Source organism: Tachypleus tridentatus, chromosome 2 (assembly GCF_004210375.1).
Source record: "Tachypleus tridentatus isolate NWPU-2018 chromosome 2, ASM421037v1, whole genome shotgun sequence".
Taxonomy (NCBI): domain Eukaryota; kingdom Metazoa; phylum Arthropoda; class Merostomata; order Xiphosura; family Limulidae; genus Tachypleus; species Tachypleus tridentatus.
The window spans coordinates 61,497,247-61,511,821 of record NC_134826.1 but is presented as its reverse complement, the minus strand read 5'-3'; the positions used below and the strand labels follow the sequence as shown (position 1 = coordinate 61,511,821).

Genomic DNA, 14,575 nt, shown 5'->3' with positions numbered 1-14,575 from the left:
TGGCACACTTGGCTGCTGAGGTTTGGGCTGGTTCCTAGAACTGAAAATATTTGTCGACGGTTGTTATAGAAATAATATTACCGAAAGAAATAGAACGTGTATTTAATCTGGTTTACACTGCTATTTTAAAGTTTATTTGTTGTTGTTGTTTTTTCTTTTTGAATTTCGCGCAAAGCTACTCGAGGGCTATCTGCGCTAGCCGTCCCTAATTTAGCAGTGTAAGACTAGAGGGAAGGCAGTTAGTCATTACCACCCACCGCCAACTCTTGGGCTACTCTTTTACCAACAAATAGTGGGATTAACCGTAACATTATAACGCCCCCACGGCTGAAAAGGCAAGCATATTTGGTGCGACAGGGATGCGAACCCGCAACCCTCAGATTATGAGTCGCGCGCCTTAACCCATCTTGCCATGCCGAACCTTTTTTTAAAGAGTGATTGTACGCATAACCCATATATAATCGGAATTCTTTACTATTCTTAGTGACCAAGTTGCCAAAGTTCAAATTTATGGTTATTTTCTTGTTATACTTGTTCTGTTACGTGGGATGAGTTACCAAATCAAGGTCTAGAAGAGTTGAAAATGGGCATTTTCCTACATGTTTTATTAAATACAAATAGGGTATGTATTAGACTAATATAAAAAAATACTAAATAAATAAATGTTGTTCTGAGCAGCTTTCAATGTAACTTGTAAACTTGGATGCAGTAGTTTTAGCTCATATTTCCTTCCTTTTATTAATACAGCTGGGTTGGGCGTGGCTTAGTGGTTAGTGCGACTGAACTGTGAATTCGAAGATTCAGGATTCGTTTACCTTTTATTGCATATATGTACTCCGCACTTTGAAACCACGAATGCACTATAAAAGTGATATTCAAGTAACACTCTTTGGTCAGACTGGGGTAGCCCAAGATTTGGCGGTGGGAACTATAGAGCAGTTGCCTTTCCTCATATCTATTAGTTCAAACTTAGGAACGGTTATGAATAGAGAGCTCTTTTGTGTATCTATGCGCAAAGATTATGAACAAAGCAAACTCGAGTGTTTTCATTTGCATGCACAACAAGAGCTACTAGGAATTACGTTTAATCGACATCTTGTAATCTTTTAATAAATAACATACAAACGAATAGCTAACAGCGCCACAACGTCTCACAATAATAGCATAAAGAGTTTTAAATGACTTTCGTTTTTAAACACGAGAGGACGTTACTAGGGTTACAAGACAACCAATTCCGACAAGTTTAGGACATGATGGAGACGACGTTCCATATACAACTAGTATTGTCATAGCGTGATCTGTTTAGCTTATTGTTGTTATTTAGCTCAGTGATAAATGCATTTCACATTTAAAAATTAAATTTCCCAATTTGAGAATTTTAGAAATTTTATGCCATGTGCTGTTAACACTTAAATTGCGGTTGACATCGTATGATGCAATAATTTTGCGCGCATCATGTGGAATGGCCGCCAGCTGCAAAATTCGCGACTCTTTGCGCATGGGTAAGCACGAAGAAAGGGTTAAGGAACGTAGCCTATACAAACTGATTTATATTGTTAATAATTTACGTGCGAAATCTGGAAGCAGAATTTGCACTTGACTGTTTATAAGTCGATCAGTTGAGGAACACTTCTAAATATCAAATTTTATTTTGATTTCATTTTAATTAAAACGTATTGATGTCATAATTTAGTTGTTTGCCAGAGGGAAGTAAAGTAAAGTAGTCTATTCCAAGTGAGAAAGCAACTAGCGCACAGCACCCACCGCCGACTCTTGAACGACCCTTGTTTGGCTAGATATTGGAATTTAGGCATCAATCTTACAAAGTACTAATGGCTTTAAAGTGAAAAGCGTATTTTTATGGCAACAGGTTAGTGAATCATGAATCATTGAATCCACAGTGTGACGAGCTAATCATTAGGCTACGGCCGATTCATAGAATGTGATCTAATTTCGAAACTACTGCGATCCAATCAGACAAGCACTTTCAGTTTTCTTAGTAACATTTAAAGTGGCTATTTTGTTTATTTTACTCACACGCATAATCCCAAACGTGTAAAATATGTTAAATAAGGAATTTAAAATGTTTCAACATTATTTTTTCTTCATGTGTATCATATGGAGTGAATTAATTAGGTTTAATTTAACTGTATTTTTAACACTGCAGAAATTACATAATATTTAATATTTCGGTGAATCAAAGCTAATGCAACTTCTGGTTTGATTGGTTTGTTTTGTATTTCGCGCAAAGTTACACGAGGGCTATTGCGCTAGCCGTCCATAATTTTGCAGTGTATGTCCTTTTTCTTATAGCAAAGCCAAATCGGGCTATCTGCTGAGCCTACCGAGGGGAATCGAACCCCTGATTATAGCGTTGTAAATCCGTAGACTGTACTAGCGGGGGCCTTTTGTTGTATAAGATTAGAGGGAAAGCAGCTAGTCATCACCACCCACTGCCAACTCTTGGGCTACTTTTTTACCAACAAATAGTGTAATTGACCGTAACATTATAACGCCCACACGGCTGAAAGGGCAAACATGTTTGGTGTGACAGGGATCCGAACCTGCGACCCTCGGATCACGAGTCAAGCGCCCGAATCACCTGGCCATGCCGGGCCCCGATAGACGAGAAATTCACCTTAGCCAAGTGTAGAAAAAATAATTTTTCCATGATTGGTTGATTAACTGGAAAAGATTTCTCCTAGTTGGTGATACTGGTCTTGGAGAAGAATTCGTGATCTGTAGCAAACACATCAGTTCTGAAAAAAATAAGGTAAAATAAACATTGTATGTGTGTCTATGTGTGAGCATATACAGGGTGTTCGGAAAATCACTGTGCAGTTTTGAAAGCAGCGATAACAGCATTCATTCAGTCTATTTCAAGCCAGCAACTGATAGCGGTGTTTAGAAACAAAATAAGAAGGATCCAACCCTATATTGATGCCAACGGGGGTCACTTTCAACATTGTTTATAATTGTCATTCATATTTATCTCCTGTATTCTATATTGAAACATTTCTGTTAATAAATATATAAGTGCACAGTGACTTTCCGAACACCCTGTATATATATATAGAGAGAGAGATTAGCACAGATAGCCCTCGTGTAGCTTTGCGCGAAATTCAGAAACAAACCTGATAAACAAACAAACGAGTGATATATATTGGAAAGAAGTAAGTAAATAAATATAATTGATATTTGAAAACGTAGAGGAAAAAGTCTTGAAGGCGTAGAATATTGAGCTTTGAAATGTTACGTTTGGATGCTAACCCTAAAACAAATGGATATTTTGTTTGTTTCTATACGCAAAGTTAAACAATGGGCTATCTGTGCACTCCCCACCATCACAGGTGTTGAACCCGATTGTTAACGGTATAAACATTCATACTTGAGTTGGGAGTTAAGGAGTCTGTAAACTGGGAGTTATTAATTAAACATTATCGTAAATATTTTATTGAAATCTACGTGACTTAAGTAATTAAGTTACCTTAATTAGCAACTTGTAAGACACACGTGTAACCAGTGTTACTAGCTCCAGTAACTTCTAAAGGATGTTTAATATATTTGTATCAGTATACAAAGGTTAGATAATAATCACGCCTCGCGAATGTCATGTTTATAGATTCCATGTTTCTGACGTAACTTAGCTCTCGTCATATTTGGTATCCCCTCTCTCCCAGTGGCACAGCGGCATGTCTGCAGATTCACGTCACTAGAAGCCGGATTTCAAAATCCGTGGTGGACAAATCACAGATAGCCCATTGTGTAGCTTTGTGGTTAATTTTAAAGAAACAAACAATTTTGTTTAATTTTCTCTACTGCTTGGAGAGGAATGTGTTTCGACTTCTGTTTGTTTGTGTCAAGAGTTTCGAAAAACTTTGAAGAACTTTATATATATATATATATTAGTTTAGAGTTTCTGAGGTGTTTGCTGTTGCCTTGTTAAATCGGTAATTATCCATTTAACAGTTAAAGGATTTGAGCACAAAGTTCTGCTTACCACGGCTATCGAAAATCGATTTTTTGTGGTGTGAGTCCGCAGAAATGCCGCTGTGCCATTGGGGGCAACAGTTACAGTGAGTGGGGGTGCTTAACCATAAATGTGGTTTGGGTGTTTGTAAGCACAGAACTACACTACTGACTATCTGTACTCTATGCACCATGAGATTTGTGTTGTATAAAGGCTTAAAAACAATGCCAAACAGGAAGTTTTACGGTGATTATAAAGGCTTAAAAACAATGTCAAACAGGAAATGTTACGGTGATTATAAAGGCTTAAAAACAATGTCAAACAGGAAGTTTTACGGTGATTATAAAGGCTTAAAAACAATGTCAAACAGGAAGTTTTACGGTGATTATAAAGGTTTAAAAAACAATATCAAACAGGAAGTTTTACGCTAATTATAAAGGCTTAATTATAAATTTTACGGTGAGTATAAAAATTTAAAAAACAATGTCAAACAGGAAATTTTACGGTGATTATAAAGGCTTAAAAACAATGTCAAACAGGAAGTTTTACGGTGATTTTCAATAAGGTTGATTAACTATAAATTAATAAATTCTGTGTTGGAAAAACAGGACATAGAACTACGTAACATAGATATACTTCGAGGTGAAATAAATTAAGAATTACCTGCATGGAAAATTTAGGCAGCCCCGATCTCTTGTGCTATTTCGGACAATTTACCAGCTATGCTCTGTAGGTTTAAAGAGGATTGGCTGCCACACTTTGTACAATTTTCAACCTACTAATATATTCATGTTTGTAGGCCACGGATAAAGAAACCATTCCGGTTCGTTTTGATCTTCTCACCTAATTGTTGGTCATTTTTTGTTTACTTATTTCAGTTTTTTAATCAGCGTAAGGGTTGATAATGTGAAAATTCATGTTTGTATTATGCAGTAGGACTATTATAAATTATTATTAGGACTATTATAAATGATCCAAGGTGCATGTTTGCTCTTAGCAACTAATCATTTTTTTCTCGGTCTCCTTCGCTAATTTTTCAGTTCAGTTTGCCCGTGGGAACCTCATGAAATAGTTTTTTTTTCTTCTGTCAAATAAAATTCCCAGTCAATCAAGTTCGACATGGCTAACTGCTTAGACCTAGTTTCCTGTATTTTCGTACCTTCGGTAATAATTATTTCGTGTTTATTCTACGTTCCACTCATTTGTATTTTCAAGGCACCTGATGAAGAGTACGGGATCACATAGATGCCCTTCCCGTTGTCACCAAAACTGGCTCATTGTTGCTGCCAACATAAGGACCTCGTATTAATGAGACACCTCATTAAGACTATAAACTAATTTATTCCTATCCTTTTAAATAATATGTTATATCTTAAGGATTGAGTTTCTTGTTAGGAGGCTGCCTGTAGTCATTTGGAGTCTGTGGTTTTAAGGGTTAATTGAACTGAATTGAGTGAAATTTTTTCATAAGTAAAGTAAGTTAGAATTTAGATTACATTTGAAAAGAATTTTAGGACAGAAAATTTGCATTATTCTGGACAACACTAATATTGAGATTTCTTCCTGTTTGATTCATTAGTTACTACCATAAAGATTTAAGTGTATTCTTTGTTAAGTTTATATACAAACACATATGTACACAGATGTATATATTTTTAGAGAAAAGTAAGACTAATAAAGTTAAGTAAACAAAATCAAAAGAAGGACTGCGTTAAAAACAGTAAATCCAAACCTCTAATTGTATTACTGTGTTGTAACCAAAAACACGTCGAAACAAAAATCAATAAAAAACACTGACTGAAAGGATCCCAGGGTGCAAATGAAAGTGGGATATAAAATGTACCCTAGGTTTTGGAGGTAGCTCAGGTAGTAGGACCCCCATTACCAATCCATGAACTATCCCCCCCTAAAAAACGAAAGCAAAAAAAAACACCTCTCACTTGTGTCTCCTCCTGTTAACACCTACTGAATTTAAATTGCTCAACCATGTACGATTTTACTTCGCGTGATGGCCCGCCATGGCCGGGTGGTTAAGGCACTCGACTCGTAATCCGAAGGTCGCGGGTTCGAATCTCCGTCACACCAAACTTGCTCGCCCTTTCAGCCGTGGAGGCGTTATTATGTTCGGTCAAAGAGTAGTCCAAGAGTTGGCGATGGGTGGTGATGACTAGCTGTCTTCCCTCTAGTCTTACACTGCTAAATTAGGAACGGGTAGCGCAGGTAGCCCTTGTGTAGTTTTGCGAAAATTTTTTAAAACAAACGAACAAACAGTTTTACGTGCAGATGAAAGCTTTAATGTGGTTGTTAGCAATATTATCGTTTTCCTGTTTACTGTTGGGCTTAGTTTGATATGTTTAATTACCATACTCATTAATCTGGTGTTTTATTCTTTATCTAACAAGTTATTTCTTGCACCAACGCCGTCTGACGGACATCACAACTTCATGGCAGTACTTCAACGCCATCGTCTGTGGGAGGTTCCGGCAGTAGCCCAAGTAAAAGTAAGTTTTAATTTATTTATCTTTTCTTTAACATTACTTACTTTAAAAAAAAAAAAACAGTTCGCTACAGAAGAAAGCATTATAAAACTGGCCTTACATTGTAATCATGTGCGGTCTAATGTCAACAGTTCTGGGCTCGGAGCGAAAGGTCTAAGATTCTAGTTGCAATATGTTGCTGAACATGCGTTATAATTGTCACAGTTAATCTCGCTGCCTACCGTGAATGTGTATATGTGTGTTATTTCACATGGTTTTGTATATATATATATTTGTTTTGTTTGTTTTTAGAATTTCGTGCAAAGCTACACGAGGGCTATCTGCGCTAGTCGTCCCTAATTTAGCAGTGTAAGACTATAGAGAAGGCAGCTAGTCATCACTACCCACCGCCAACTCTTCGGCTACTCTTTTATCAACGGATAGTGGGATTGACGTGACATTATAACACTCACACGGCTGAAAGGGCGAGCATGTTTGGTGCGACGGGGTTATTTATTTGTGTTAATCACGCAGAATTACCCCACACAGATTAGACATCTTGGAATTAGAAAGCACAAAGTTATGTCATCATTTCTCTATCGTTCTTTTTTTCCTTTAGTTCAGTGATTCTTTACCTTGGTTCAGTCGAACCATAGAGGTTCGGTGAGTCAGTCTCAGGTGTTCGGTGAAGGTCAAGACACACACACTGTGTGTGTGTCCGTTCCATTCACCCCACTCGTATAAGTCGTGACGTCATGCTTCACTTGGCTATCATTGGCTGCGGCTGATCACGTCACATCACTTGTTCTTAGTATCTGTGCTGCAGGGAACTTCGTGCGCTTAGCATTCGACTTGTGACTGTAGTAATCGTGCGTCATTTGTGTTTTTTTCCTAATTTTTCAATCCCTTCATACTAACTGTGTCGAACAAAAACAGAAAGTGGTCGGACGAATACGTACAATATGGATTCACGTGTATAACGGAACATGATGGGAGTCAGCGTTTTCAATGCATTATTTGCAATGCCAAGTTGAACAATTCTAGTCTAGCACCGGGAAACTAAGAGAACACTCCCTAAAGCTGCATGGAGATCGGAAATACAAGAATACAACGCTTGCTGAATTCAAGGTAAAGAGAGCCAGGTTCGATAAAAAGGCTACTTTGTCTGTTCTCGGCTTTGTACCCATCGACAAACCGATTCTCACAGCATCGTACGAAGTTACCTACTTGATCGCAAAGCAGGGCAAACCACACACCATTGGTGAAGCACACGTAAAACCAGTTGCGTTGAAGATGGCGAATATCATGCTGGGAAAAGCTACTGAAAATAAGTTATCTCTAATTCCTCTTTTAAATGACACCATCAGCAGCAGAATAGATGACATGAGCGATGACATCTCGGCTCAAGTAGTTGCAGATCTGATTTCAAGCCCAGCAAAATTCAGCCTTCAATTCGACGAGACCACCGACGTTTCCAATCTAAGCCAGCTTGTTGTATTCATGCTTTATGTAAAGAACGACGAGATAAAAGAATTTTTTTTTTATTTTGTAATCCTCTTACAACAACAACTAAGGCAGCTGACGTGAAGAAACTTGTGGATGATTCTTCAGAGACAACGATCATTCGTGGGATATTGTTTCTGAAGTTTGTTCGGATGGAGCTCCAGTCATGCTGGGACGAAACTCTGGTTGTAGTGAGGTGGTGAAAGTCGATGGCCCACATATCATTGTAACGCACTCTGTTCTGCACAGACATGCGTTGGCAACAAAAACCTTGCCTTCAAAAATTGTAGTGGAATGTGTGAACTTGTGCGAAATAGTGCCCTGAAGCACCGCATCTTCAAAGAGCTGAGTAATGAAATGGGCTCTGAATTCGAGATACTTCTGTACCATTCTAACGTTCGGTGGTTATCCCGGGGAAAGGTGCTGAATCGTATTTTTGCCATGCATGTGAAATTAGCCCTGTTTTTGCGAGAGTACCAATATTGTCATGCAGATTGCTTCGAAAAATCTGAGTTAATTCTCATTTTGGCGTACATGGCCGATATCTTCAATCTCTCAATCATCTCAATCAATAGATTCAGGGCGGTGGAGTCAACATCATCGAAACGGAAGAAAACCTGAAGGCTTATTTTAAAAAAAAAAAGCTACCGTTATAGAAACGACGAACAGAGAATGATAACTTTGCAAACTTTCCCCTGCTGGATGACTGTGTAAGTAAGATTGAAGGTGTGTCTGAAATAAGAGACATTTCTGTACCCGGAGAACTGAAGCAAGCAATTGCCATGCACTTAGATGAGCTTGCAAAGTCTCTCTACAGATACTTCACCACCAGAGAGTCTTATCCAGCATGGGTGAGACAGCCGTTCACATTTAATGTTGCGACAGCAGATGTCAATGACGAATACCTCGACGAAATCATTGAACTTCAGCAGAGCCAGGTTCAACAGCAACTTTTCAGAACAACAACGCTCTCAACGTTTTGGTGTCACCAAATCGTAGCATACCCTTATTGCTAAGAAAGTCCTTGAGATACTCATACCGTTTGTTACAACGTATCTTTGCGAGCAATCCTTTTCGAGGATGGTAGACATAAAAACGAAGAAAAGGAACAGACTTTGTTGTTAAAATGATATGAGAGTGGCACTTGTCAAGGTGAAGCCGCGCACTTCTGAACTTGTCTCTGAAAGGCAACAGCAAAAGTCACATTGATTTGCAGTAAATATTCATTGAGTTATGTTTTTGTTTTTGTGTGAAATTCATGTTTTGTTGGTTTTGTTCTTTGAACACAGTGATATTGTGTGCAACTGATATATGGTTCATTTTGTGCACTGATAAAATATCTACTTATGTTTTGAATTTGAAAAAAATCATATTTTATTTTTCCAATTACGAAGGGTTCAGTGAATGTAAGTATGAAACTTCCGGGGTTCAGTACCTCCAACAAGGTTAAGAACCACTGCTTTAGTTCCTCTGCTGAACTCTGTTTGTTTTTCTTTGTTGTTGTTTTTGTCTCTACACCGTTTGATCCGTACTTTCACCAGTGAGGTACATCTGAGGTTATAAAGTGGAGAATAGAATGAAGGAGGTTATAAACAACAGAATGAAATTACGGTTTTACGTCTCCATCAGTTGGGAGGAGAGATACACGCAGGACGTAGTTGTTTCTTAATTCATTAATCGACCACCTGTTATTTTCTAGCTTCTTATTTAACGTGAAAAATAATAATCAGTTACGAATCCTTCAGGAATTGTAATAATTTTAAAAGTTATCTTAATTTTAACGTATCATTTTTAACCCCTGAGCCTCACAGATTATGCATTTCATCCATTTCAGCTGACCCAACATAACTAAGACGCTCGACTCATAATCCGAGGGTCGTGTGGGCGTTATAACCTCACGGTCAATATCACTATTCGTTGGTAAAAGAGTGACCCAAGTGTTGGTGGTGGGTGGTGATGACTAGCTGCCTTCCCTGTAGTCTTACACTGCTAAATTAGGGACGACTAGCGCAGATAGCCCTCGTGTAGCTTTGCGCGAAATTGAAAAACGAAACTGTTGCCACCGATACTGGCAAGCAAATCCATTCTTTTAATGTTGACTTATTCCATCTCTTGATCGATTCCAAGAAATAGAAAACATTACAATCTATATATATAACAGCTAATTGTCTGTTTGCTCATCACGCTCTGTATCTTCTTAACGGTTAACAGCTGAAAATAAATTATATATAAAATTTCCACTTTTTAGAGAGTATATTACAAGAAAATTATAATTTTTTTACAATTCCGAAAATTTCATATGGATATCAACATCGATCCGTCAGTATTCATATGTGCTGAGGAAAAAATAACCTATTAGGAACAAAAATAATTCTTGGCCCAGCATGACCAAACGTGTTAAGGCGTGCGACTCGTAATCTGAGGGTTGCGGGTTCGTATCCCCTTCGCGCCATACATGCTCGCCCCCTTCAGCCGTGGGGGCGTTATAATGTGACGGTCAATCCCACTATTCGCTGGTAAAAGAGTAACCCAAGAGTTGGCGGTTGGTGGTGATGACTAGCTGCCAGTGTCTTACACTGCTAAATTAAGGACGGCTAGCGCAGATAGCCGTCGTGTAGCTTTGCGCGAAATTAAAAAAAATAATAATAATAATTCTTTTTAAGAAGAAATTTCAGGAAAAAAAAAGAAAACAAAACGTTCGACTTCCTCTATCGACTGGGTAAAATAAATATTTTGAAAATAGGAGCATTAACGGGGGAAAATACATAAAGAGAGGAAGGGTTTAAATATATATTTGTTTTGTTCGTTCCACCCCTTTTTATTATTATATATGCATGATTTTATTATAAAGTGTTGAACAAATGTATTTGAATTCAACTGGATATCTCACTTTTGTACTTCTTATAGAAATGACAACTATTAAAAAGCTCTCACATCGGTAACTTTTTTCTTGCGCTTGGTAAATGACAAGAAACGGTGGCATCCAGCGGAAAAAAAAAATTCGCTAGGCTACTTAGCAAAGTTGAGCACTCTGTTATGCTAGATGCACCAATTAGATCGAAACCAATAATACATAGGAACCAGTCTCCATTGCTTAGAAAACAAACGCAATGTGATTTTCCTTATTGAAATAACACACAGAATGACACAATACAGTTGTAAACGGCCCGCTAGACAATCATATTGAATATACGTTCTGACGTAATGGATTGGGTTGACTCCACATTCTTTTATTTATTCGTCATTGTTTAAGGGAACATTACCATTTAATCATTTTAACGATTATGATCCGTGGTAGCTAGTCTATGTTTCCCGAAATGATCTTGCCTACCAGATAAACATTCCGGGGGAGTAAAATAGGTGAGGCAGCTGTTCCAGAACCCATTCTTTGCCTGACCCAACTCCTGAAAGTTCCATTTGTGAAACACGTAAAACATTCTTTTTGTCCAAGGGTGCACCTGCACATTTCGTTCTTTTTCAGGCCCAACACTAGCTATAAAACCAAATGGACTTGTTTCCCGATTCAAATGTTTATATTTAAAAAGAGAAAACTTCTAGGAAAACATTAATTACTCGGAGGAAATTTCAAAAGTAACTGTTTCGTACAATGTTGCTTATTCATTTATATTAACATTATTTTCTTTTCAAGTCTGAAGTCTTCCCTTTCGTAAGATCCCAAATAAGATAAAAGTTACTACTGTTTTGTTCCATTGGTCCCATCTTTGTTTATGTTTTAAATAATTAAATGGAAAGATAATTAACATTTCAAATTACTTTATTTAGTTTGAATAAATGGAAATAGTTCTTTTTGATCATTCTTTCAAAATTTCATTTTTTATTAACAGCTTCATTAGGCCTTTTTGTGCTTCAAGTTTGCTTTTAACCACATTCTTTAGGTAGATTCATTATTTTTAACGCTTCAAACATGTACTCTGGTGGCTTAATCAGTAAGCATGAGAAATTAGGCTTAGAACACTAAAATTCAGGTCCCGAATCCTGCAGTGGGCACAACAAAATAAAAAAGCTTCATATGCAGTCGGAAGTTTTTTTACACCAAAATATCATTTATTTTACAAAACTGTACCTTGCATTTCACTTTTCTTGAGAATTGCATTTAGCTTTACTGATCTTAATTTAGTTTATAATCGCTTTAATAGTGTATGTGTTTTCTTATAACAAAGCCACATCAGGCTATCTGCTGAGTCCACCGAGGGGAATCGAATCGCTGCATTGCAGCGTTGAATCCGTAGACTTACCGCTGTACCAGCGGGAGACCTCTTGAATAGAAAATTGATTTCAGAATGTATTCAAAAACTGTTTTTCCACAGAAAACGCGTAAATCCTGTACTTCTCAAAGGACTGGTTCTTACTGTCCAAATAGTGGGGCGAAAAAGCTCGTAATAGCACGATCCTAAAAGAACGAATCACACACGCACACTGTGTAAGGAACTTCCAACAGTCACATAAACACGTCACAACACGACCATCGATTCGTGTATGTTCTAACGGTAATCCTACTTTCTTGCTGGAAACTGTACATTGTTTTTGAATTTCGCGCAATGTACATTTAGGTCAAAAACTATATTGTAATAATCAGCTCACAAAAAGTTAAAATAAAACTTTAATTAATTAAAGATTTTAATTACTACTAACATATCTAACGTAAGTAACAAAATATGTGGAACAGCAACGAAGAAAAGAGGGAGTATAGATATTAAAAAATACAAAAACGAGATAGGTAGGTCAAAATGTAAATGTAAAGAAAGTAAAATAACACAAGCTTGAGATTTGAGACGTAGTGTTAACATTACTTTCTCAAACTACAAATCCCTAATTTGACTCCATGTCTGAAATCTGTAATATATACGAGTCAAAATAGGGGTATATAGCTTGAAGAGATAATGTTAACTCTTATGTCTGAAACTCTAATCTTGTATGTTTACTTTTTATGTTTACATTTTCACTGTAAACTATCTATCCTGTTTCTGCAATAATTCAAATTAACAACACTTTTATAATCTTGTTTATTTAGTTTTTTTATGTCCATCGTGGGCATAAAACTTTATAATAGCAATACTGTCCAATCTGAAACAGCTTATTTTAATAAAATACGTAGTTGGTGTGTGATACTCTGTCAGGAAACAATGACAACATTTAGATTGCCTACATGCAAATTGGATGGCTATTGGTCCTGATATATCATTGACAGTGGTACTACATTATAATCCCTATAATACGTGGTGATCAACATACCACATGTTATGTATATGCTTATAAAATATATATAGCTACTATATTTATACCTCATACGGGAAATCTGTAAACAGTTGATTGGAGGGACTACTGGACTATAGTGGAATGGTGCATGGACTGGATTTTGTAACCACATGAGTTTTATACATATATCCACATGCAATGCATTTTGGGTAGTATTCATATCTATGTATATATATACACACAATACACATGCAAGCATCATAGTTTTTCTCTAAGTTCTAAAGCTGTATATATAGATAGGCATATAATATTTTTAAATTTGCATATATATTCAGTATAAATATAAAACAGTGTGTTATGATTTAATAGCACACATATGTATATACACAGACGCACACGAATAACGTTTCTGAGTTTGCTTATAGTTGTATATATTTCCCCTTCCTCCTCTTCAGTCATGTGTTTTCAGCAGATGACCAGATTACCTCTTCTAGTGACATTCTATACATTCTACAAAATATAAAACGTGTTAATTACAAATTACCAATTAATTATATCTATATGTTTTCCTCCCACCCCACCATTTCTGATGAACTTTGTGTCATGACACTTCCACAATACTCTTCCATTGTGATGACCCGAAACTCTGAGCTGTCGTTGTTACATACTTTATCTGAAATTAATTTATTTTTCTAACTAAAATATATAACAACAAAATGTCTGCTTTACTTTCTCCTAGAATTGCCATCATTTTCACCATCTCCTCCTTCCATGATCTTTATAGTCAATTTCAAGAATGATTACCCTATCTGCAGTAACGCAGTGATGGTTATAACACCACACTTACCATCAACCATCACCGTGATTGTCGATCCGATGCTCGAAACAGAATTTCGTACTGTTTTTTTTAAACTATGGTTTAAAGATTTCTGTGGTAGTAGACAATCTAAACGTTTGTATAATGTTTTAGATGTTTGTGTAATATGGCCGAGATCGATCAAGCGGTGTTAAAAAAAAACTGTGATCCTGTCAGCAACGTCGTATCCGAAAGGGCAGTAACTCTGCATATCATACGCAACATCCATACAGTTTCATCAATAAGTTAATAACCATTATGGTAAATGGGTTATACCTGTCACAGAAACATTAACTACATCCATGGCCTGCACGTAATTATATACGTATACATGCAATAGATTATGAAGTTTTATATAAACTACAGACTACATGAAAACGATCACGTGTGAACGGTTATACAGCCGCTGTTATTTGCTTGGTAGCCAAATAAATTTAAAAGCTACCATACGCAGTATACAACGATGCGTTTAGTAATACTGCCCAGGTTTTATTACAACACTCATAGCCAGCTTTGCTGTCAGGTATCGGAACAATATGAAATAGTGATAAA

At 36.8% G+C, this 14,575-nt stretch overlaps 1 protein-coding gene across 2 annotated transcripts in view; it reads left to right on the top strand.

Moving 5' to 3' along the window:
* The window catches only part of LOC143243955 (uncharacterized), a 137,864-nt gene that overhangs the window by 48,539 nt on the left and 74,750 nt on the right, over positions 1-14,575 (top strand). For both annotated transcript variants that reach the window (XM_076487825.1, XM_076487824.1), the window contains exon 3: positions 6,373-6,471. In XM_076487825.1, coding sequence (XP_076343940.1) covers positions 6,373-6,471 — 99 coding nt within the window. The remainder of the gene's footprint in view (positions 1-6,372; positions 6,472-14,575) is intronic.